The sequence below is a fragment of the Oryx dammah genome, unplaced genomic scaffold (assembly GCF_014754425.2).
Source record: "Oryx dammah isolate SB20612 unplaced genomic scaffold, SCBI_Odam_1.1 HiC_scaffold_16, whole genome shotgun sequence".
Lineage (NCBI taxonomy): Eukaryota > Metazoa > Chordata > Mammalia > Artiodactyla > Bovidae > Oryx > Oryx dammah.
The window spans coordinates 38914163-38939129 of record NW_024070200.1 but is presented as its reverse complement, the minus strand read 5'-3'; the positions used below and the strand labels follow the sequence as shown (position 1 = coordinate 38939129).

Sequence of the window (24967 nt, the reverse complement as noted above, 5' to 3'; positions counted from 1 at the left end):
CAAATCATTACATGGGAGCTTCCTGTCATTTCAGGGCTGCAGAAAGTCTTACCAAGCTGGGCCCACAGGCTGTGCACTGCACAACCCCAGCCACAGTCACATAGACTTGCGTGGGGCTTGTCTTTAGTCAGCATGTTATGTGTCTGTTGTGGAGATGGTGGGATTTTGTTTGAAATGTTATCTGCTGATGGATGTGTGATTAACTGAGCAATGAAAGGGGAGCTCTTCCTTTTTCACCCTGTGTCTGGTTAGACAGAGAAACCTCAGGGGACCAAAGGAAGGAAAGGCTGAGTGATTTCAGGGTCCCTGCCATCGAACGTGGTCCCAGGAAATCTGTGCTGGCTCATCCCATGGTGATGTGAGTCCAGAAGGAAGGGAAGCAAGGCTGCAGCCAGCTGAGGGGTATCACATCCTTTTCCTGAGCTGTTTACAGACGTCTCACTTTAGCCACATTTAGGCCTTTTCTGTTGCCTCTCTGCATTTTGGCCAGTGAGAGCTGGCACCTCCCTCATGGCTTCCGGCTCTTCTCAAAGCTCACTGTGGCTCTGAGAAGACAAGAGGGCCCTTTCTCAGCCTCACCCTATCGGCAAGTGATTGAAAAGACCAAAAGCCTGTCACTTAGATGTTAGCCATGAGTAGTAGGTCAGCAGCTCCTAACCTTGCAACTCAGAACTCTAGTCTTCTATTGAACTGTACAGAAAAAAATGAAAAAACTATAAAAGAAAGATGAAATAATAAAACCATTATATCAAGGTGAAATATTGTAGAAACAGCATGTTGCATATAAATTTTGGAGAATTTGAATAAAATTGGCTGTGTTTTATTTCAAAATTTAAAGATGAGGGCCCTTTCTCAGGACTGGGGGTCCAGGCCACTCACCCCGTCTCGCAGACTCTCTGGTAAGGGGAAGATCGTGGTCGCAGGGCCTTCCAAGCCAAGTCTCGTCCTCACAGAAGACACTGAGCTTTCTCTCAGGCCTTCCAGGTGCTGCTTTTGGATGCTTTCCAGGCCAGTGTGAAGGTGCTCGTCAACAAAAGGACAAATGTGGAGGAGTTCCACAGCTTAGCAGGGAGTGTTGCAGAGGTATGGGTGGTTTCAGCTCTGGAAACTTGCTTTCCCTTAAGTGGGCTCTGGTCCCAGCGTGGTGTCTGAGGGGCTGTGCCGCGGGCCCCTCCAGCTCCCCCTGCTGGCTCCCTGCTCGTAGCGGTGCAGTCCCTGCCTCCACGGTCTTCATGTGACCAGGGCTGCACATTGACCCATTCAGTTCTCACAACCACGGCACAAGCAGAAGCACGGCACGTGTGAGTGGCTCCCACTGGCTGGGTAGCCTCTGCTGCACGTCAGGCCCTCACACACTGGGAGAGAACACAAATGCTCTGCAGACTCTGAGGCTTTAAGTATTGCTGCCAACACATCCCCTGTGCCATCCTCGCTAGTGCGTGCTGGTGGGCGAAACCATGCTTCTTGCTCCTCCCGTTGGCCTGAAGCCCAGTGGTCCTACATGCCTGGGGCTGAGGGTCCATTCAGTGATGCTACCTGTTGCTTGCAGGTTTGAAGGACCCAAATATGAAGTGTTCTTGCCTTGGGCCCTCACCACCTTGTAGGGGAGACAGGCAACCCCACCAAGCCACACTCTGTACAAGGCAGTATATGCCCCCGACAGGCACAAGCTCCATTCAGCAGGAGAGTGATTATTCTAATCGGAAAGAATGGACAGATGGAGCTGAGCGAACGTGCTGTGCTGGTGCAGGGGTGTGGCTGGCGTGCTGCTGGTGTGGCCCCACAGGCACCTGTCATGGAGGCATGGCGGCACTGGGACTGGGCGCTGCCACACCCTCACCATGTGGCCCGAGGCGCCACGTGCCCTCCCAGCCTGTCCGCTTCTCTGTTGTGCAGTAACACCGACCTCCCTGGGAGTGAACGCCTTCGCCTCCCCTAGTGCACCCTCATCACCCCCACCCCATCCTCTGCCCTTCCTCTTCCACCCATTTTCCCATTTGTCTCTTTCTAACTGGACATGTGTAAGGACCTCATCATTTAGTTGTGAAGTGACCACCAAGGGATACTCCCTCCACACACTGAAGTTCTCAGTCACCCCTGGGAATGGTACCACCTGTCCCAGAATCAGGCCTGTCCCCTGATCCATACATGTTCCTTCAAAGATAAATCTAAAGGCCTCAATTGGCCCCCTTCCGGGCCACCCAGTGTCTCCCTGAAAGGATCTGCTGTGGGCAGGAGCAACAGAGCAGACAGTGTCCAAGGAGCCATCACCAGAGGAAGTCTACCCCACAGTTCTGCGGGGTACTGTCCTACCTTCTGGCTGACATCAGAGACTGCCTGCAGCTTTCCACAAATACCAGATCCTAGCAATTCCACCATTGTTACCTGGTGGTTGGGGGTGGTGGTGAGAAACTGAAAAAACATTAGGAATCTGCTTGGGGAACAAGCTTATCCTCTCAGCCTTTATGAGGCCAAGAAAGTGGAAGCAACCGCATGTGTTAGCACCCAAAAGAAGATGACTAAATAGCATTGGGCTGCAAGGGTGGTTGCTGCTCTGCTTCTGTAACAGGGAGTCCTGAGGTAGGTGGTCCAGGGCTGGTGCATTAGCCCTAGACATCCTCAGGGGCTCAGGCCCCAGCCTCTCCCTGTTCCACTATCCTGATCATGTGATTTCAGCCTTATGGTTATAGAATAGATGCTGTAGCACCAGGCATCACATCCAGAACCCAGGCTGGGCCAAATGGCTCTTTTCTTCAAACTTAGTCATTTTATTTTAGAAGAACACCTTCCTCCTGTACCTGTGCTGGCATCTTAAGAACAAGGGCTGAGCTCCACACTTGCAGTTGTCCAGCTGCAGAGCAACCTGAGAAATGAGTGCATCAGAGGAAGAAGTGGGTGAGGTAGTAGGTGGGGGTTCACTGAGCCAGCTTGGAATCAGGGAGAGAATGCGATGTTTCCAGGCAGTTGCATCTGGACTCTCTTTATTTCACCAGCAATGACCACTTATCTAGGGAAGGGCAAAAGTGCCAAAAAAAAAAAAAAAAAATGGGTTCTTCACCAACTCGGGCCCTCATCTGGAAATAAACCACATAGGCTGTTAGGCTCTCAATCCCCTAAAAAGCAGTGGTGCGTGAAGCTGTCGATGCTGTGCTCCTTAGGAGAAAATCCAGCTTATTAAGAGCAGAAAGAAAAGCAGCCCTCCTCACAGGCCATGCACTGCCTGTGGATGTCAGGTTTGGGGCTGACCAGTGAAGGTGGCACAAGCGCCAGGCATCCACCCATGGCCGTGCCCCCATAGGAGGAGGGGCAGGGACAGGGTGGGTGGTCCCACTGAGAGCTAGAGCCAGGCTTGGCTCCCGGCGACTGACTTGATGGCACCTTCCTATGCCTCCAACATCTACATGCCACCAGGGAGTTTATGCTCAGAGGTTTTCTCTCCTAGAGCCCTGGGCTTATGCCACAACAACCTCCCCAAAGCAGTCAGGAGCCTTCTGATCCTGCTGAAGTGAGACCTCGGCCTGGTGAGGGGCTTCTCACCCCCTCCTTCCAGAAGGTCTCCAGCTCTGTACCTTTAGGCTGGGTTGCACTCTGCCCCCAGGAGCTGCCCAGGAAGCTCTTTACAGACTCTGACGTCACCACTCCTGTAGCATCCTTGCCTACGAGGACCAAGGATGCTCAGTGAGAGGAAAGGTGGTGAGGAAACCATCCTCCTCCTTCCTGCCCTTCCCTGCCATGCCTCCCTCCATTCATAGGGCTCCCTGGTGATGGTTAGAACCCCTTTGGCTTTGGCTGGACGTCACCAAAACCCAACTCGAGGTGGCTCAGGCAGTTAGGGGGCTGGTTCCCACACACACTCAACAGTGTGGGGCAGGCAGGCGCCCTGGGGCAGGTGGGACATTCAGGAATGTTGGAGATGACCAGGTCACTCTGCCTCACCTGCAGCCTCCTCACCTTTTGTTCCAGACAAGCACCTGCCCCCACCCCCCAGCAGCAAGCGGGTCCTGTTTGACCCCAAACTCCCATGTCTAAAAGGATTACCTGATCTGAGACAGGAAGTACACACAAAGATCCTAGTGCGTCTTGTCCTGGAAGAAACAAGAGGTGGTGTCGGGAGGGCTCCTGGGCCAGTGGATGAGGCTCCCACAGGCGAGGTGGACAGTGAGGACTGTCACTGGAAGGAGTGGTGCCACGAGGAAGTTGCTTCAGTCCATGGCCTCATAATGACGCTCAGGGAGAGTTTCCCTCATCAGTTCTCCAGGAAGCTCAGGGCCACGCGTGGCCTCGGAGACTGGTAAATAGCAGGAACGCATCAGACCAGATCCTGCATTCCGTCGGTGAATTGGTGACGGGTCTTTTGTCTGAGTTAAGGCACCCTGGCTTGCCATGAAGGGAGAGGCAATCTCAGTAAGGTCTGTGTTCATGTGCTGAAGTCCTATCCCCGAGGCCTCAGATTGTGACTGTATTTGGAGATGGGGTCTTCAGAGGGGTAATTAAAGAAAAATGAGGTGATTAAGGTAGACCCTCATCCACTGTGACTGCTGGTCTTATAAGAAGAGTAGATTAGGACAGGGACACCCACGAGGAAATCGCAAGAGGACACAGAGAAGAGGGTCACCTGCAAGCCAAGGACAGAGGCCTCAGAAAGAAAGGGCTCTGCTGACACCTTGTGCTTGGACTTCCGGGCTCCAGACTGTTATTAATAAATGGCTGCTGTTTAAGCCCCTCACTCTGTCTTTCGTTGCCACCCAAGCAAACCAATACAGGCAGAAAGAATACCTGGTTACTCAAGCCCTTGGGAATGAATGAGAAACTGCCACGTTTCTTGTTACGTCTGGCTCAGCTCATCATTATCACGTTCTTGATCAGCGGAAGCTACGTTCATGTCCATCAGTGGCCTGGTCAGTCGTTCACGTCCATCAGTGGCCTGGTCGGTCGTTCACGTCCATCAGTGGCCTGGTCAGTGTCTGTGAGCTCTCTGCCCTCAGCAGCTCGTGTGTGGGGATCCTGGGACCCACTGTAGCTGGTGGTGATTTTTTTTTTACAAAGTAACATTCTGCAAGCTCTGTAGATCCACACCCCAGCAGATGTTTGGAACATGGCTAGTCTTATAACTCTGCTCCAGGGGAAGGGGTGATCCCACTGGGGAGGTTCAGCAGAACAAAGAGGAGGACCATTGGATGTATGATCAAGGGCCTGGTGAGCCTGCCGTGGGTACAAGGTGCTCCGAGAGCTGGGGCTGGAACTGGGGACAGACAGCTGGCCTTAGGTCAGGGGGACAGGCTGAGGGTAAGCTCCAGCTCTCTCGTGTATACCTGCGCAGCTTGAGCCACGGGGAGGCTCATTCAACAAGTGCTCACTGTGTCAGCACGCTCGTGACAGTGACAGTCCTGGACGGCCCACACCTCACAGGGTGAGAGCTTGAGGTGGCATCCCTTCCTGCCAGGGGTCAGCAAGGCTGCAGGCATGGGTCCGGTCCGAGCAAGGCAGAGCCTCTCCAGGTGACCTGGGCTCCAGAGACAGAATAACCCCACACCGCAGGTCACGGACTCTGTTTTCAGTCTGTATTTTATGCACAGCTCACAGTTAAATGCCAATCTATGTTCTGTGATTTCCCAAACCAAATACAATGCGACATTTCATTTCCAATCTATTCGACAACAAACTGTGCTTTTTCTTATAGGATTGATTTATAATAAACAGCACTCATTTTCTATTAAGTAGAAATTGGTCTTAACAGGCCATGAATATTATTAAATGTTCCATTTAAATGGATTTTATAATATAATTTTGTTAATATAGCAGCCTAAAATGATAAATTAACCTTTTTCTAATCAAACTGGCCCATCTGTGAACCTGTTTAAATACAATAATAGAGGAACCACATACCACCCCACCTGTTACTGGAATCAGATAAGAATCAGATAAGTTCACAGCAGCAAGAAGGCTTTAGAAATTCCTAGCATTCCTTTGCAGTCAGGCTTCTTCCTGTTGAGCCACTTTCTAGGTTTGTGGTTTGCCACTGAAAGACACACTCAGGAAGGGTGTGGAAGGCCAGCTTGCCTCTCCATATGGTCTGCAGGCAGCCTCGCTGGACCACTGGCCACATACCGCTGCTGCTCCTGCCATAGCCTTGAGTGTGGCTCCCAGAGGTGTGGGCCACCCCAGGGCCTGGGGACAGGACGAGGGGTGTCATCTTTAACATTATTGGGTTTTGACCCACAAACAGCCCCCATGTAGCCAGGAGCAGTGGGTAGAACTTCAAGGCTGTGAGTTCTGTCCTGGGCTTGCAGGAGGACGTGAGTTCAGAGAGCTGGGTTTTGCTGGTCAAACGCCCAAGAGTCTGTCCACCGACACCTGCACCACCCCAAGGAACATCAGCTCTGGAGGCCAAGGCTTAGTTCCAAAGGGATGCCAGCTGTGCTCAACTACATAGGAAGAACTGGCCAAGGCTCTTTCACTAGGAACCTGGGGCCTGAAGAGATGAGGGGGCAGCAGACAGAGACACAGGCTCCTTCAGACCTCCCCAAGGTGTCTGAGCTGCAGAAAGAGCGTCCTCCAGCCACCACCTCCCCGACTGCTGAGTCAGCCCAGCCCCTATCTCCATATGAAGTGCTGTCTCTCCCCTCAGGCTGCCCCAGGCTACCTGTGGACCTGCAGGCTTCTGATGGGTGGTGTTGGGGCAGGACACAGCCTTCATCAGTCCTCCTGCAGAAGAGGAGGGAGACAAAGCCCCAGGTACCTGTCCTGCCCCCTGGACATGGCCACCTCTTAGTCAACCAGCATGACAGCCTATTTCTGCTCTCCAAGAAGCCCCCTCATCACCGTTCCCCAGGGTTGCGTCTAATGCATGAGAGAACCTATGTCCAGAAAAAAAATGGACAGCTTCCTGACAACCCAAGTCCAGTTAGAGAATTGTCCCTGGGGACATTTTTCTAGGGAAAGGGTCTATGAGGAAAAACACATCCTGACCAAAGCCCAGTGGGCTGCCTGGAGCAAGGCCACAGGCAGCTCATCAAGCAGGAACTGACCACATCCCTGGCATTCACGGAGGGGAAAGAGCTGCCGTTGCTGTGCACCTTGAGCTGTCGTGAAGCAAATCCTCATAAAGCAAGTCTGATTTTTCCCAGAGGCACAAGGATGCCCTCTGCATCAGGCCCACCAGAGGTTGTTCTTGGGCACTGATGGGCCAGAGCCAAGGCCACAGTGGATCAGGTGCAGGGAAAGGAGGAGGGTGACAAGGACCACCTTTCAAAGGCTCCTGTTCTTCATTGCAGGGCTTCCCAGGAGGCCCAGTGGTAAAGAATCCACTTGCCAATGCAAGGGACTCAAGAGACACAGGTTGCGTTCTTCACTGACCAGATTTCTACATGTCCTGTCTTCCTCATCTTTGCGTCTCCAGCACCAAGACGGGGGGAGCAATTAATAAATGTTGAACGAGTGAATAAACAAGATTGGATGCTCACAGTCTACTAACTTCAGATCATTTTTAAAGGGGGGGGAGGCAGGGCGACGACAGTAGTGAAAGGAGAGTGCATGCTGAGGAGTAAGGCCCACGGTGGTCTGGGCGAGTCGCGCCGGCGCTCACTCCCTTCTCTGTGAACCTGGAGCGAGAGCCCCGGAGCCGATGTAAGACCTGTCAGTAACCAACGTGGCGCTCCTGACACAGTGCCTGGCACTGATGGAGAGTTAGACACAGAGATCCATGGAAGAGAACGGGGAACTCAGAAATGACCCCACACAAATATACGGAGGGGATTTTTGACAGAGAAGCAAATGAATTCAATGGAGGATGGATAGTCTTTTCAGACAGATGGTGATGAAGCTATTGGAAATCCATAAGAAAGAAAAGGAGCCTAAACTCAAACCTCATTTATACAAAAATTAACTCAAAGTTGACCATATAATAAAAGGGAAATGGACAACTACGGACCTAGAGTTAGGTAAAGAGTTCTTATATGTTGTCCTATTTGTTCCGTGTCTATGGAGATCCATGACTAACAGAACCACTAATCTGTTCTCTGCCTCTAGAATTTTGTCATTTCAAGCATGCTGCAAAATGGGGATCACACAGAATGCAGTCATTTGGGACTGGCATAATCCAAAAAAGAAAAGTTGGATCTCTACTGTGCAAAGATGGTGGGAAGAAGTGCAGGGGGACAGGAAGGAAGGAGGAAGAGAGGAAGGCAGGGAAGGAGGAAAGAAGGAAAAACAAGTTATAGATTGAGAGAAAATATTTGAAAACCACGTATCAACAAAGGATTTGTATCTAAAATATACAAAGAACTCTCAAAACTCAATAGCAAAAAAAAAAAAAAAACCATCCAAACAAAAATTGGGAAAAGATACAGACAGACATTTTACCGAAGAGAAGATACAGAAGACAAATAAGCCCATGAAAAGCTGGTCAATGTTCGAACCACAAGATATCACTGAAGACCTATCAGAATGACTAAAATCTTAAAAACTGACACCACCGAATGCTGGGGAGGATGTGGAATAATTGGGTTGCTCCTACACTGCTGGTGGGAAGGTATAAATGGTTCAGCCAGTGTGGTGGCTTCTTGTAAAACTAAACGTCACTTCTCATGCTGCTGCTGCTGAGTCACCGTGAGTTGTGTCTGACTCTGTGTGACTCTGTGGACGGCAGCCCTCCAGGCTCCTCTGTCCATGGGATTCTCCAGGCAAGAGTACCAGAATGGGTTGCCATGCCCTCCTCCAGGGGGTCTTCCTGACCCAGGGGTGGAAGCCCGGTCTGCTGCAGCTTCTTTACCCCTGAGCCATCAGGGGAGCCCTCACTCACCATATGACCCAGCATTTGCAGTCCTGGGCATTTACCCTAGAAAAATGAAGTTACGTTCACCCAAAAGCCTGTACACAAAACTGCTTTACTTGTAATAGCCAAAAAAACTGGAAACAACCCAAATGTCTTTCCTGGGTGCATGGTTCAACATACTGTCTATATCACAGAATCATACTCAACAATAAAAATGAATGACTGTGATTCATACAATTACTTGAGTGGACCTCAAGGGAATTATGCTGAACGGAAAAAAAAAAAAAAAAAAACACACACCAATCCCCGAAGACTGCATTCTGTATGATTCTAGTTCTATAACAGTCTTGAAATGACAAAATTATAGAGATGGAAAACATGTTAGTGGTTCTGTTAGGGATTTCCAGAGAAACAGAACCTATGGATTACATATACATATATAAGAGGAGATTTATTATAGGAATTGGTTCACATAATTATGGTGCCCAGGAAGTTCTACTGTCTGCCAACTGCAAGCTGTAGGACCAGGAAAGCCTGTGGTGTAATTCAGTCTGGGTCCAAACACCCAAGAACCAGGGGCACTGATGTCTGAGGGCAGGAGAATATCAATGTCCTGCTCAAACAAAGAGAGCCAATTCCTCTTTCCTTGGCTATTTTGTGCTATTTGAGCCCTCCATGGAATGTATGATGCCAGCCCATGTAGGTGAGGGCAGTTTTCTGTATCCAGTCTACCAATTTAAATGCTAATCTTTTCCAGGACTGCCCCCCAGACACACCCAGATGTTATGTTTACCAGCTCTCTGGCCATCCGTTGGTCTAGGCAAGTTGATACATAAAATTAACCTTCATGGTGGTAGACAAGGATTAAGGAACAACAGGGTTATTTAGAAGCATGTTGTTTAAATTCCAAAAGATGTATATTCAGGATTTTCCAAATGTCTTTCTTGGTTATGGGTTTTTATTTCGTTTTGGTCTGAGAACAAACTTTTTATGATTTCTCTTCTTTTAAACCTGTGAAGGTTGGCTAAGAATATGTTCTATTTTGGTGAATATTCCATGGGATCTTGAAAAGAATGCGTGCTCTGCTGTTGCTGAGTTCCATAAATGTCCATTAATTCAAGGGCTCTGGTGATGTAATTCAGTCTTCTATATCTTTGCTGATTTTGTCTCCTTGTTCTGTTGGTTCCTAAAAGGGGCAGTCTCCAACCATAATTAGTGTGTCTTTCTCCTGTCATTTTTGTTAGTATTTGCTTCATGTACTCTGAAGCCTATGCACACATGTAGGATTGTGATGGCTTCATGGAGAACTGACCACTGAGTCACTATGTAATGTTCCTCTATATGTAACAGGACTTGCACTGGAATCACTCCAGTTTTCGTTTTAGTATCTTTTAGCCTACATATGTCTTTATATTTAAAATGGATTTCTTGCAGTCAATATATACTTGAGTTTTGCTTTTTATCAATCTGACAGTGTCATCTATTAATCAGTATGTTTTGACCACTCACATTTCATGCTAGCTCTCTTCTGTTTGTTCCATCTATCTTTATTCCTTTTTGTCTTTTACTGTCTTCTTTATTTTTTATTTGATTTTATTGGAGTATAGTCACTTTACTATCTTGTGTTAGCTTCAGGTGTACAGCAAAGTGAATGAGAAAAAAAAAATATATATATATATATACTCCTTTTTAGATATTTTTTCCATATAGGCCATTCCAGATTATTGAGTAGAGTTCCCTGTGCTATACAGTAGGTCCTTATTAGTTATCTGTTCTATATATAGTAATGTTTATGTCAATCCCAATCTCCCAGTTTATCACCCCAAATCCACTGGTAGCCATAAATTTGTTTTCTACAACTGTAACTCTGTTTTGTAGGTAAACTCTGTTTTATACTTCACACAGTATGACGATCTCTGGGTCCATCCACATTGCTATATATATTCTTTTTATGGCTGAGTAATATTCCATTATATATATGTACCATATCTTTATCCATTCGTCTGTCAGGGGACATTTAGATTGCTTCTGTGTCTTAGCTATTCTAAATAATGATGCTACGAGCATTGAGATACATGTATCTTTTCAAGTTATGGTTTCCTCCAGATATATGCCTAGGAGTGGGATTGCTGGATCATATGGCAGTTCTGTTTTTAGTTTTAAGGATCTTTTGCTATTCTGGATTAGCAAGGTGTTTCCATCCAGCACATTAACGATGTCACTCCACTATCTTTTTACTTGTTTAATCATGAGAAGCCTGCTGTGATCCTTAGATTTGTTTCTGTATGTGTAATGTGTCTTTTTCCTTGGCCGCCTTCAGTATTCTCTCTTTGTCTTCCATTTGTAGCAGTTTGGATGTATTATGTGTATCCGGATTCGGATTCGTTGCTGTTGTTTTGCCTGCTTGCTTTTTTCTTAGCCTCTTGGATCTGGTAGGAGTGGTCATTTGTTTTGGAAATATTTAGATAAGTAATGTCAGCCATTATTTTTTTAAATATCTCCTCTGTTTTGTTCTGTCTCTCCTTTCCTCTGGGATTACACTTACACAGATCTGGGGCTATCTGATATTGCCCCACCAATCTTGGATGTGCTGTGCTGCAAACCCCCAACTCGTTTTTTCTGTTTCAATCTAGTTAACATCTATTGACCTGTCTTATTGTTCACAGACTCTTTCCTCAGGTGTGCAAAGTCTTCTAATCAGCCTCTCAAAGTCATTCTTTATAATTGTGTTTTTTTTTTCCTAGCATTTCAATTTGACTCTTACAGATTTTTTTCTCTCTGATGAAATTAATCATCAAATTCTGCAAGGTATCTCCTTTTTCTATTTAGAGTCTTCAACTTATTAATCAGTTATTTTAAATCATGTCTTATAGTTTCACCATCTGTGTCCTGTCTGTCTTCTCCTTCACCTGGCTTCACCTGTCAGCGTACTGGTTTTTGCCCGTCTTTCCTTATGCCAAAAATGTTTTGTTGAAAACCAGCCATCTTGAGTAAAGCAATAAAGACTAAGGTACATCATTTTGATTCCTTTTGTTTTGCTGCATGGAATTTGGATCAGTCTAGATCCAAACCCTGGTTACCCAGCCTTCAGATTCTTCTAGTTATATCTGGTGTCTATGGTGGGGCTGGTATTTCTCACTGTCTGCCTCATGCTTTGTGCTGAGCCTCACTTTGGCATGGGTCTCTCCCCATATCCTGGCCCCTTTTCTAGCAGTAGATTGCTACTCCTCACAGCTTCTTAGCCTGGGTATGGGAGGGAGAGCCGAGAGGGTACTGGTTTTTTGTTCTGATTAAGCCTCTTTCTCAGGCAGGCACTGTGTCCCTGGATCTGAGGGGAGGGAGTGACCTCCCCCAGCTGTAGTTCTGGGCTCAACACATATTCCTGCCCCTCCCCCAGAGAAAAAGAGACTTAGTCCCCATTTCCTGCCCACCCCCTCATGCTTTACTGGAGAAAGGCCCTAAGACCAGTGGTGTGTGCTGCCCTACTCTCTGCAGTTTCTTCCTTAGTACAAAAGTCTTTGAAGGACACTTTGTTAGAATACTGGCCAGTCTTTTTCTGAGTACCAGCTCAGGTCCCATAGAGAGAGGGCTGTGTGTGCTTGAGGATTTCCCTTATGTCTGTGGCCCCCAGGGTCCTCTATTCTTTCCACCAGTCTACATCCTTCCTTTACCAACTTGTTAACAATTTTAGCTGAAATCTTCTTAGTGGGGTCCAGCTGAAAGAAAAAAAAGTGAAAGTGAAGTTGCTCAGTCATGTCCAACTCTTCCCAACCCCATGGACTGTAGCCTATCAGGCTCCTCTGTCCACAGTATTTTCCAGGCAACGGTACTAGAGTAGGTTGCCACTTCCTTCTCCAGGGGATCTTCCAGACCCAGGGATCGAACCTGGCTCTCCCACATTGCAGGCAGACGCTTTACTGTCTGAGCCACCAGGGAAGCTAGGGTCTAGCTTAACCAATTAAACTCATGTCCATACCTCCTCAAAGACACCTGTCTTTCCTTCGACCTGGGGCTAGCCAGTTGCCTGTGACTTCAGCTCTTGGACAGGTTAAAGGAAAGTTGTGAATCTGCACTTTGTCTAGCTTGTTGTTGTTATACAAGTGGGACGTCCCTTCTTACATCCCTCAAAGAAACCAGAAGTCTCCATTCTTTTTTGCAAAAATAAGTACTGAAAATTGGTTGCTGCTTTGGCTACCAACTTTGTCCAGGCTATTTTGAGATGATGTCTATATGTTTCCAGGTTACCAAGGAATTCTCCATGTAAGAACACTGGAGTACGTAGCTGTTCCCTTCTCCAGGGGATCTTCCTGATCCAGGGATCCAACCCAGGTCTCCTGCATTGCAGGCAGATTCTTTACCCTCTGAGCCACCAGGGAAGCCCCCAAAGTATTAGTCACTCAATCGTGTCTGACTCTTTGCGAACCTGTGAACTGTAGCTCACCAGGTTCCTCTGTCCATGGAATTCTCCAGGCAAGAATACTGGAGTAGGTAGCCATTCCCTTCTGCAGGGGTTAAAAGATAGGAGAGTGCCTTTTTCAAAGGGCCTTGGGGAGGGAGTTCACAGGTTTATTTTGAAAAGCATTTGCTGTTCCTGACATTTGCCACCAGAGGGCAAGTCTCCACATCAGTCTCCTTCTCACTGGGTGAGGTCAGGCTTCCCAGGCTTCCAACAGGGAAAAGTTAGGTGTGTAAAGTGAGAGGCAGAGGCATCTAAGTACCTGAGTCTCACAGAGGGCTTGTTTTCGAGGCCTCCCTCTAGGCTGTACAGCTGGGGCTCCTAAGCCCTGCAACCCTGACCCGAGGGCCACAGCTGTGCTCTCTGCACAGAGGATGCCTTCTGATGTCCAGGCTGAGAAGCTGCTAGGAGCCTGCTGGGTGGTCAGGCTCTAGCACCTACAGGTGATTCCAACCTTCTGCTTTTTGTGTTTGGGGGGAGGCGGACAGTCAGGGTGGGGAGCCCAGAACATCCATCCCAGCCCAGCTACTGAGTAGAGGAATTCCCAGGGGCCCTTTGGTAGGGAAGCTGAGGAGGCTGCAGAGCTATACTACTTTAGTTGGTTTATCTGACAAATAAGCTACAGTCATAGTGGTTTCAAGTGATAAGTTTGCTTCTCCTGAAAATAAAGCCTAAAACAGATGTTCCTGATGAGCAGGCAGGTCCCCTCCAAGTGGGGAATCAGGAACCCACTCCTGATGTAGGGCCTCCATCATCAGAAGGCTAGAGGGTGAAGGGTGTTAGGAGAAGGCCCACTGCCCAGGGCTTCACAGTGCTTCTGCTCACGCCCCACAGATACAAGCAAGCCTATGTTCTTTCCTAATGCTACGGTGGGGGCTGGGAAATGTAGCCAGGCCTGGGCAGGTGCCCCCAAGGCACCTCTCCCCTGGGAAGGTGGACAGCCAGACCCCAAATTGTCCACATTGTACCTACAAAAATTACTTCTAACAGATTATTATTCTAGAACAATGTTTGCCAGATTTGCTTAATTTTAGACCCATGGAGGGAGAAGGCAATGGCAACCCACTCCAGTACTCTTGCCTGGAGAATCCCAGGGACAAGGAAGCCTGGTGGGATGCCATCTATGGGGTCACACAGAGTTGGACATGACTGAAGCGACTTTGCAGCAGAAGCAGCAGCAGCAGCAGCAGACCCATGGAGAATGCTTATTTAAAATAGAATCCTTGGGTCTGTTTCCTGGACACTCTGGTTTGGCCATCTGCATGGGGGCCGTGGAGTGGGTACCTTTACCAAGCTCTCCCTCCAGGAAGCCATCCTGCCCTGTCTACAGAGGGAGCCTCTACCCCCTGCCCTGACCCAGAGGTGGGAAGCCAGGCCAACCTTCTCTCTGTTGTCATGGTGACTCTTGGGACCACGGGGCCAGCTCCTGGGTATGACCCAAGGGAGGCTGGTCCTGAGCCAGCCCTGGAGCCCCCGCCCCCACCATTGTGACGACTACACAGCTCAGCCCTGGGACGGATGGCTGTGAGTCACAGACACACCAGACAAGACCAAACAGTCTGTGGCCAAGGTAGACCAAGCTGCCCCTGACCTCCCAAACCAGAGCACAGTGCCGCCCAGCCCCATCCAGGTGAAAAGAAAAATCTGGAGCAAACCTGTGTTTCCCTTAAACGGGGGCTAGGGGGTCGGGTGGAAGAAGACTATGTGTGTGTCTTTATTAACACTAGAGGGCAGCACTGAGTCAGTATTTCCTGTTTCTTACTAGAAAATCAACTATTAAATGGGTATTCAGTCTTAGATTTTATGTATTTGTTGTTCATTGATTTGCTTTTCTTTTTTTGCCATGACACCTTTGTCATGAATCTTGGGGAAATGACAGCAGATTGTGGCCCGCATCTGGGGGACAGGGAGGGAATGCACGGAGGAATAAGAAGGCAGAGTAAACCCCAGGCAGGAGCAGGGCCCCTGCGCCCCAGAGTGGCGACTGGGGGCTCAGTGTCCTCAAAGATGGGGCTTTCTGTGCCAAAGGAAAGCAGCGTTTGGGAGGCCCTGTGTGCTCAATCAGGGTCAGGCAACATCTGGCCACCAGCACAGGAGTGGGGCAGAGGCGCTCCAAGGCCAGAGCCGGCAAGGATAACCCTGAATCAGGGAGGGCCGCGCCCAGCTGTCAGCTTCTAACCCACTTCCCCATCTAGAAGGCAGTCCAGCCTCACCTGCCTCCTAAGCTGGTGGGACAGTGGAGGTGAGACCTCCCTGTGGAGGCCCCAACGCCCCAGCAGGTCTGAGTGTCACACCTGAAGGTGCACTGGTCCCTGCACCCACATATACCACCCCCAGCGTTCCGGCAGGCCGGCAGGTCCTGCCTCCACCCGACCCTTCTGAAGCGGGCCCAGGTCCCTGGGGGCTGAAGCATGTTTTGATGAATCAGTCCCTCTGTGTAGTGGGGCCTGTCTCTCCTCACTGCCTTGTTGTTCAGGCGCTCAGTTGTGTCTGACTCTGTGACCCCATGAACTGCAGCATGCCAGGCTTCCCTGTCCTTCACTATCTCCCAGAGTTTGCTCAAACTCATGAGCCGATCATGCCATCCAACCATCACGTCCTCTGTCGCCCCCTTCTCCTCCTGCCTTCAGTCTTTCCCAGCATCAGGGTCTTTTCCAATGATGGCTCTTCGCATCAGGTGGCCAAAGTGTTGAAGCTTCAGCCTCGGCATCAGTTTTTCCAATGAATATTTGGGGTTGATTTTCTTCAGGATTGACTGGTTTGATTTCCTTGCTGTCCAAGAGACTCTCAAGAGTCTTCTCCAGCACCACAGTTCAGAAGCATCAATTCTTCAGCATTCATCCTTCCTTATGGCCCAACTCTCACATCCGTACATGACTACTGGAAAAACCATAGCTTTGACTATACAGACCTTTGTCAGCAAAGTGATGTATCTGCTTTTTAATACTCTGTCTAGGTTTGTCATAGCTTTCCTTCCAAAGAGCAAGGGCCTTTTAATTTCATGGCTGCAGTCACCATCTGCAGTAAAGATTTTTGGAGCCCAAGAAAATAAAGTCAGCCCGTTTCCACGTCGCCGCTTTGTCCACCTACACGTTCCCTCCTCAGAAGGCTCGGTGGTCTGCTCCAGAACAGCTTGCCAAAGCTCCCTCAGGCTGCTGTTCACCCTCAGGGTGCTCCTACCACCTGACAACAGAAGCTGTATGTCAGCTGTTCATCCCGCCCTCAGTATAGGATGTGAGCTCCCGTGGCTAAGGCTACTGTTTGTGTGGGTCCCACACAGATAGACCTGCCCAGTGAGCTCACGAATGAGCAGACGGCAGGCAGCCCTCACTCCCCTTCTCTGGGCGGAGCTGAGGCCTCAAGCCCTCTCCCCGCTGACCTTGCTCAGTGCACTGTCTGGCCTGGGTCCAGTCCGCAGAAAGGGCAAAAGCAGTAATAGCTTCTTTTTGTCTGCTGCCCCAGGAGGGCACCTGCCTTTTGATCCATGTCTCCAAACTGCTCTTTGGCATCCACAATAAAGACATTTTCTAAACTGTTAGTGGTGGTTTTGAAACCTCCAGCCTTAAGGCTCCTGCCCACGCAGAGGTCCTGTGTACACCTCCATTTGGTTTCCTTAATCACAGCAATACTTGGACTCAGTGGACTTTTCCTTTCCTCCCTAGGGGTCACTGGGGCTTCGAGCCTCCACTCCCACCCTGGGCCACCTGGTACAGGTCTCTCTCTTTTGTGTTCCAGCCGTGATCCCCCTGACGGATTCGGAGCACAAGTTGCTGCCTCTGCACTTTGCCGTGGACCCTGGGAAGGACTGGGAGTGGGGGAAAGATGACAATGATAACGCCCGGCTAGCCCAGTAAGACCCTACCCTGTGCCCCTCCCTCCCCACCAGTGCCACTCGAGGTGGGCTGTTGCTGGGTTTCCCAGGGAGGGCCTGGGTGAGGCACCCCTGCTCCTAGTAGCTGGCTGGCTGGCTGCCCTGCCAGTGGGAGGGGTCCATGCGGGCGGGCTGGGGCGCATCTCACTTGCTGTTCCTCTCTCCCTAGCCTGATCCTGTCACTAGAAGCCAAGTTGAACCTTCTGCACAGCTACATGAATGTGACGTGGATCCGGATCCCCTCTGAGACCAGGGTGAGCTTGGTGCGAGCCAGGACGGACCAGCAGGCACTCTCAGCTTGGGGTGGGCAGGCAGGATGCACCCTCCCCCATGCGGGGCCCCCTAATGCTGGCTTTCATCCTGCCTATGGTCTTTGAAGCCCCGGCTCCAGCTGAAACACGTGTCTGTGCGCCTGTGTGCTTGCGGGTCTGGGCATAGGCGTGCGCTCCGACTAGAGGAGTTTTTCTCCCCTTATTTTCTCCAGAAGGAGAGGCATGAACACACCCTCAAAATAAACCGTAGACAAGTCACAACACAAAACTCTCTCTGCCGAGATGGGAACATGATGTGCTGCCATGGAGCAGAACTAATTATAAGCCTGTGTGTTGGTCATTGAAAAGGCAGGGAACCAAGGCACGATTCCTCGGCACTTCCTTTTCTCTCCCCCCTGGGAAGGTAGAGCTGTGAGAAAGGGGGCTGGTGCCCCACTTGCCCCCTCTGCCTCTGGTTAAGACCATGCTGGCCCTGCCTCCAGAATGATTCGCTTTAAGTATCTGGCTGATGTTTTTGTGCCCTCACTTTCCTGTAGTGAAATCTCAGGAAAGGGGATTTTTTTTTAAAGCTTACAAATAATTGCCCCTCCCTCAGACATCAGTTTAATTAACCATAAAGTGGGGCCCATAACTAATAGTGTTTAAGTTTCCATGAAGAAGGCAAGGGAGGGCAGTGCCCAGCACACAGCCAGTAAGTACCCAGGACAAGTTGGCACTGCTCAGAGTGCTTTTGTACTTCAGCCTTTATTCCTATCTAATTTTCACAGGGCTCCCTGATGCAGGCCCTGATACCCATATGGCACAAGTGACAGTCAGCGGCAGTCTGGTTCCAGAGTCCAGCTGCCTGGACTACATGACATGGCTGTGGGTGTTCTCTTCTAGGGCCCACGAGGGCTGTGAAGGCAGCAACTCCAGATTGAGAATCAAGAGACTCGGGCTGGGACACAGCTCGGGCTTGGGACAGTCAGGCTGGAGGCAACACCAAGGGGGTGGGGGTCTGCCTCCTGCGGCAGCAAGGGGAAGGCTGATCTCTAACCTCCTCCCTTTCCTGCCCTCCCTCTCCCCTGCAGGCCCCTCTGGCACAGCCGGAGTCCCCGACGGCCTCAGCAGGGGAAGACGTGCAGTCCCTGGCTGACTCGCTGGACTCGGACCGAGACTCGGTGTGCAGCAACTCCAACAGCAATAACGGCAAGAACGGCAAGGACAAGGAGAAGGAGAAGCAGCGCAGGGACAAGGACAAGACCCGCGCGGACTCTGTGGCCAACAAGCTGGGCAGCTTCAGCAAGACACTGGGTATCAAGCTGAAGAAGAACATGGGCGGCCTGGGCGGCCTGGTGCACGGCAAGATGAGTCGCGCCAACTCCGCCAACGGCAAGCACGGCGACGCGCCCGAGCGCGGCAAGGAGAAGAAGGCCAAGGCGCGCAAGGGCAGCAAGGAGGAGTCGGGCGCTTCAGCCAGTACGTCGCCCTCGGAGAAGACCACGCCGTCGCCCACGGACAAGGCAGCGGGCGCGTCGCCGGCCGACAAGGGCGGCGGGCCCCGCGGCGACGCCTGGAAGTACAGCACAGACGTGAAGCTGAGCCTCAACATCCTGCGCGCCGCTATGCAGGGCGAGCGCAAGTTCATCTTCGCCGGCCTGCTGCTCACCAGCCACCGGCACCAGTTCCACGAGGAGATGATCGGTTACTACCTGACCAGCGCGCAGGAGCGCTTCAGCGCAGAGCAGGAGCAGCGGCGCCGCGACGCCGCCGCCTCTGCAGCTGCCGCAGCAGCAGCAGCCTCCACAGCCAAGCGGCCGCAGCGCAGGCCGGAAGCTGAGGGTGCGCCCGGCCCCGAGCGCGCCTCACCAGGCCCGCCGGCCGGGCAGCCCACGCAGCTGGTGCTCAAGCTCAAGGAGCGCCCGAGCCCGGGGCCCGGAACCAGCTCCCGGGCGGCACGGGCGGCGGCAGGCGGTTCGGCCTCCCCAGGCCCCGGCGGCAGCTCACGGCGCACGGGCGCCAGCGGACCGGTCCCCGGCCGCAGCCCCCCGGCGCCGGGGCGCCAGAGCGTCATTCACGTGCAGGCGGCAGGCGCGCGGGACGAGCCGTGCGTCCCAGCTGTAGGCGCGCTGCGGCCGTGCGCCACGTACCCGCAGCAGAACCGCTCACTGTCATCACAGAGCTACAGTCCAGCGCGCGCCGCCGCCTTGCGCACAGTCAACACGGTAGAGTCGCTGGCGCGCGCCGTCCCAGGAGCCCTGCCCGGGGCGGCGGGTGCGGCCGAGCCCAAGTCTCAGACCTACACCAACGGCTTCGGCGCGGCGCGCGACGGCCTGGAGTTCGCTGACGCCGACGCGCCGGCCGCGCGCTCGAACGGTGAGGGCGGCCGGGGCGGCCCGGGTGCAGGCCCCGCGCAGAGGCGCTGCCAGCGCGAGAACTGCGCGTTCTACGGGCGTGCCGAGACCGAGCACTACTGCTCGTACTGCTACCGTGAGGAGCTGCGGCGGCGGCGCGAGGCGCGCGCAGCCCGGCCCTGAGCGCGCGGCCCGGCCCTACCGCCGGGCTGTCCTCTCCAAGTTGTCGGTGTCTCCTCTGCGCCCTGGTCCACCGGGAGGCCGGCGATCCTCTGTCCGTGCTGTGTACGTGTTTGGTCAAACGTTCCTAATGGTGCCTGAACCTACACTGACGCCACTCAGGTAGTAGACGGATAGGAAACAAGTCATACTGTTGGAAGTGGGTGTGCTAGCTAGCATCTGCCTCGTACCTGTGGAAACTCAATAGCCATTGCAAGGGTATTTTTGTTCCTCGATAAGAGAAATAAAGAAATTTGCAGCCCTTTGTTTTTAGAAGGGAGTGTTTTACATGCCTTTTTTTTTTTTTTTTTTTTTTTTTGCTTTTTTTCCCCTAATCCGGCGATTGACCTCTTTCATGTAGCGGTCACCTGCGTGCAATCATTGCCACCCAGGGTTTCGAGGCGAACGCGCGGCCCTGGGACCGCGGTGGCGGCTCTGCCTCGGGCTTCCACCTGTGCCCTTCCGGGGGCCCTGGAGGACAGGGCCCTCGGCCGCCCACTGGCGCCCTGGTGGTCTCTCTGGCCCCTTAGGAATACGCGGCTCCATCTCATAAGCAAAACCTCCTCCCACAGCCCCCGGCTCGAGCGACACTCACACTGCCATCAAAGCCACGGGCGTCTGTAGGCTGGGCAAGGGACAAGCTACCTCGCGGGGCGCGGTGATGTGTAGCCGTCACTCCCGGTGCGGGGCAGTTCAGGTAACAGGAGCTTTCCAAAGACACCATGGGGCCCGAGGGCAAGGTTGCAAACTCACGATTTGGAGTTGCCCATATATGAGCAAAGATGACAGCGTGTTAACATTTCTCCCTTCCCCAGTGAACTGTCGCCGGAGGGGCCCCTCGGAAGCGACCATCGGTGCCCCAGGAGAGAGGCAAGGACTTGACCTTGCGGTCACTGTGTAACCCCCCACTAGGCCGCCCTGAAACGCGGCCCACCCCTCTTTCCAGAGGGCAGGGACTGAGGGCCGCCGGGAAGGAAGCCCACCCCCACCTCCACCCGCATCTGTCTGGGATCAGCCAGGTAGAGACGCACCGCTCCTGTCCGGGTCCCCTCTGCACGGTGGCTCCAGAACACGTTAGGGGCAGCCCCATCCCTGAGCGGTCCCTATATTGGTGCCTCCTTACATTTCTTGAGGAAAAAAAAAAATGTGTCCTTAGCTACCCTGTTCTGAGCAGCAATATGCAGCGTCTTCCTTCCAAGATTACCTCTGGAGAATACCGTTCTTGGCCAAGGACACTGAGGCGTTAAACCTGCCTCTCTAAGGAAATACCGTGTTTCCAAGAAATACAGAAAATGATGAGTAAAATCCTCACTAGCAAAAGAACCCTTTAAAACCTGTGAGAGCCTTAGAATAGCCTCTAATAATCCCAAGAAAGAGAAAGCGCCCCGCTTCGCTGGGGGTGTATCTAAAGAAAACACGGGAGGCAGAGCATCTCTTCATTGGAGCCAGCTTCTCCTTCTCCAGAAAGGATGCTTTTCCCCAACATAAAGAGCAGCAAAAAAAAAAAAAAATTTTTTTTTACTTGTTTGAATTATAATAAACATTTTAATATCTCCTGTGAGTAATTCATTTTTGTTTTTAATTATCCACAGCAGGTGGAGTTTTCGGTCATTTATTCAAGTTTTACATAAGTCATTCCTTGAAATTATTTATTAAATAGGACCTTAAATTTTTTGGAAGTTTTATTCTTCGTGCTAAAAAATACTTTCAATGTGTGGTAATCACTAACATTCATGACCCTCATATTACTGGGGTTTCTTTTGTTGAAAGGAAAAAAAGCAGTTTTTTAAAAAATCTCTCACCAAGAGGGTTTGTGGCAGCTTTTTGAACTGATTCTTCACATTATGCTAACCAACTGCTTTGCCATCCAAAGCTGTGAAGTCACAGGAAATAAAGACTGCTTCACATGTAGACACCGGCTCCTGCCCTGCATCTCGCAGAAGGTGGAGCAGCCAGCTTGGAAAGTGCTTCCCTGTGCATTCATAAACCAAACACAGGCACAGCAAGGCAAGGCAGAAAGTAACCTCGTGTTGTTTAATTTTTCAACATGAAAACAGCCAAACAGAAATTTCCAAAACTGGCTATGCAAATATTTTATCTTTCTCATGCTCTCCGCCAGGTTAAAAAAAAAAAAAGAAAGGCAAACCAAGATTTAAAACAGTCTTATTTGTAGTACAAGAGGAAGAACTAGGCAGTGTAATCTGTACGTATTATAAAAAACCAGTGATCTGTTCTAGCTCCTCGAATTTCAGTCACCTCTACCCCAACCCCATCTGACATATGTGCCATAAATAAGAGTCTGAGATCCAACTCCAACCCTAGACCCCAGGCTCCTCCTCTCCCCCCAGAGTAGAGGACCCCCTGTCTCTCCATGAGGTCACTAGCCACTCCATGTGCGGAGCACCTGTGGGTGTTGCTACGTGGTGGAAGACACGATGCCCTTGGTCAGCATTGTTTACAAACAGTCATTTCCTCTTGTGAGAGATCTGGATCTATCCTTCCTCTAAACAGTGTTAAAAACAGAGAGCCCACTGTTGCGCTAAATGTGATGGTCCAGCCCCTCCGTGTTCACAAGAGCTTTACCCCTCATCCCTGGCCAGACATCTCTTAGACCAAATGAATTCATCAGGCTGCGCGAGGACCATTAGAAACAGCTGTGTTTTTCACATGTGGTTCAAGAGATCCCTTAATGTCCTTCTGTGACCTGGGGGCCCCTGGTGGAGTGGGGGTAAAAGGAAGTGGGTTGGGGCACTAGAGAAAAGGAAAACAGCCAGTCTATATTCTAGAAAGGCCACGAGCCCCACCAAGGCACAGGTCCTGGGTGCAGACAGTCCCACATGTGAGCTGTCTTCCCCTCCAACCTGGTCTGGCCCAACTTCCCTTTCTGGGACTGTTGGATGTCTCTGACAGTAAAATTCCAGAAGGAACCCCAGATACTTCTAAACCCCAGTGGAGGTTATTTCGGTCATTTGCTTCACACTTTCTGCATCTGCGTGACCTGGGTATATGATTTTTTAAAACTAATATATTGTGAAAGGAAGGCATTTTTAAGTGTATTCTGTTTGTAGATTTTATGCTATGTTGATATTTTACAAGCCAAGTTTAAACTGTACTATAGAAATTATTTTTATATTATTTTCAGAATATGCCACAGAGCAATATTTTGCACCCTTATATTGTCACGGGGTTGTCCCCTTGGAGGGCTAAATTTAGGTTGGGTAGGGCTCCGGTGTGGGCTCTGGAAGATGAAACACTTTCTGCTATTTGTTCACATCTGATCTGGAAGTGGAACTGTGTGAATGTCTCTTCCTTTTTCTGTGGAAAGCTTGATTCATTTCCTGTTCCTGGATTTTGGTACTGCACCTCTCTTCTTAAATGAATACTTTCTGTTCACTAAGTTACCGTGGACTTTTTTCTTTCTATCACCACCCAGTGGCTCCAGTGGTGTTCCGAAAAGTTGGGATGTATTACTTTACAAACTTTGTTTTCCAAAGTGATTTGATGTGTTAATTCTGGAAGCATACCGTCAGGAATTTAGTGACTCAAGATAGAGGGGCACACCTCGGGGTGTGAAATGTTCCTGGTAGTACCCACTGTCTCTGAGGCGGGGTCGTGGCTACATGACTCTCACACCCTTGCTTAGCAACCACAAGCTTATTTTGAAGACTATTTTGCAGAAATAAACTTAACTGATCAAAATATATTTCACGTTAGTTAAGAAAAAAAGGGCTGTACCCATCAGTGGTGGGAAATTTGTGCGAGGTTAAAAAAAAAAAAAGGCTTTGCCAAACCATGTGTTTTATTCTCTGTGTCTTTCATGTTTACAAGAGATGTGGAGTTACGTGCTTTTGAGAGGGTTTCTTTCTTTAGGATATGAGTCAGTTTTCCGCATTGTGGTGTGGACTTTACAAATTAAGTTCCTCGAGTGCTTTTTTCTTTTTCTTTCTTCCAATGCTTCTAATAAATAAGAAGAGAACATGTGTCTTGGCTGCCCAGGCCCTGCCTCATCAGACCTTGGCTGCTGCGGCATTGCCTCCATCCACAGTCTGATTCTGCTGTCACCTGAGCACAGGCATGTTCAGGAAAGGGCCCTGCAGTGACTGGCACCCCTGACACCAGGAAACAGGTGCCCCCTTCAAAAACGCCTTAAAGTGGTGGCTCTCTGGAGACCCCCCGGCCACACCTTGCACTTCAGTCCTAACTGTAAACTCTCTTTGCTGCTGGAACTGGCTGCTTTGATAGGGGAGCTCCAGGGTAATGAGGGGCACCCAGCTTCATTCTTGTTTCAGTCATGTCCCCCCAGCCCACTCTCCAGTGGGGGTCCTGGTTCCCTAGAGCATGGTTCTAATGATGGGTTTGCTGACACGGGGATGAGTCTAGGACTCTTCATCACAAGCACCCCTCAGTTGAGAAAAGTTTCATGATTGTTCCGAGCAATGTGCAAAACTGTTCACAGTTATGCAGGTGGCTTTGTTCCCCTAAACCAGTGCTTTCTTTTCACTCCACGCCCCCCAGTAGAGAATAGAGAGGGGGCTGCCCTCCATGGACCCCTCGGGAATAAATGTGTGTGTAGTTTGTGCAGCGTCAAGACGCCAAGGCCCCCCCTCCCGCCCAGGCTGACTTGGTACATACATCACCCAAGGAATAGCATAGAAACTAGAATCTCTGAACAAGGCTAGCAATATTACTATTTCTGTTTATTTTGCGAAATAATTTGCTGGAATTTTCAGTTTTGCTACTTGATTGCATAAACAAAGTTCTACCAACCCTAATTAGTGTACACAAAGTGCCCATTGCTTATCCTTTTTCATTCTTTCAAGAAGACATCTCAAGGGTACACACAAACATAAACACACACTCAGTTCTTTAACATAGGATAGGGGTTACCACTACTTTTTTAAATATAGGCTGAATATGCTCAAGACGAAAGTAACCCATTTATTTTAAAGAGGATAAATTAGTGGAGCCAGTTCCTTGAGAACGTTTATGATAGCACAGACACTGAAAGGTGACTTCAAATGAAGGGACAACCAGGTCCTTACA

At 50.4% G+C, this 24967-nt stretch overlaps 1 protein-coding gene across 1 annotated transcript in view; it reads left to right on the top strand.

Annotated features, from left to right (window-relative positions):
- The window catches only part of OTUD7A (OTU deubiquitinase 7A), a 379826-nt gene extending 359938 nt beyond the window's left edge, over positions 1-19888 (top strand). Inside the window, exons 12-14 of the mRNA XM_040257375.1 lie at positions 16965-17079; positions 17270-17354; positions 18443-19888. Of these exons, the coding sequence (XP_040113309.1) occupies positions 16965-17079; positions 17270-17354; positions 18443-19888 (1646 nt within the window). The remainder of the gene's footprint in view (positions 1-16964; positions 17080-17269; positions 17355-18442) is intronic.
- Positions 19889-24967: the final 5079 nt, after the last annotated feature.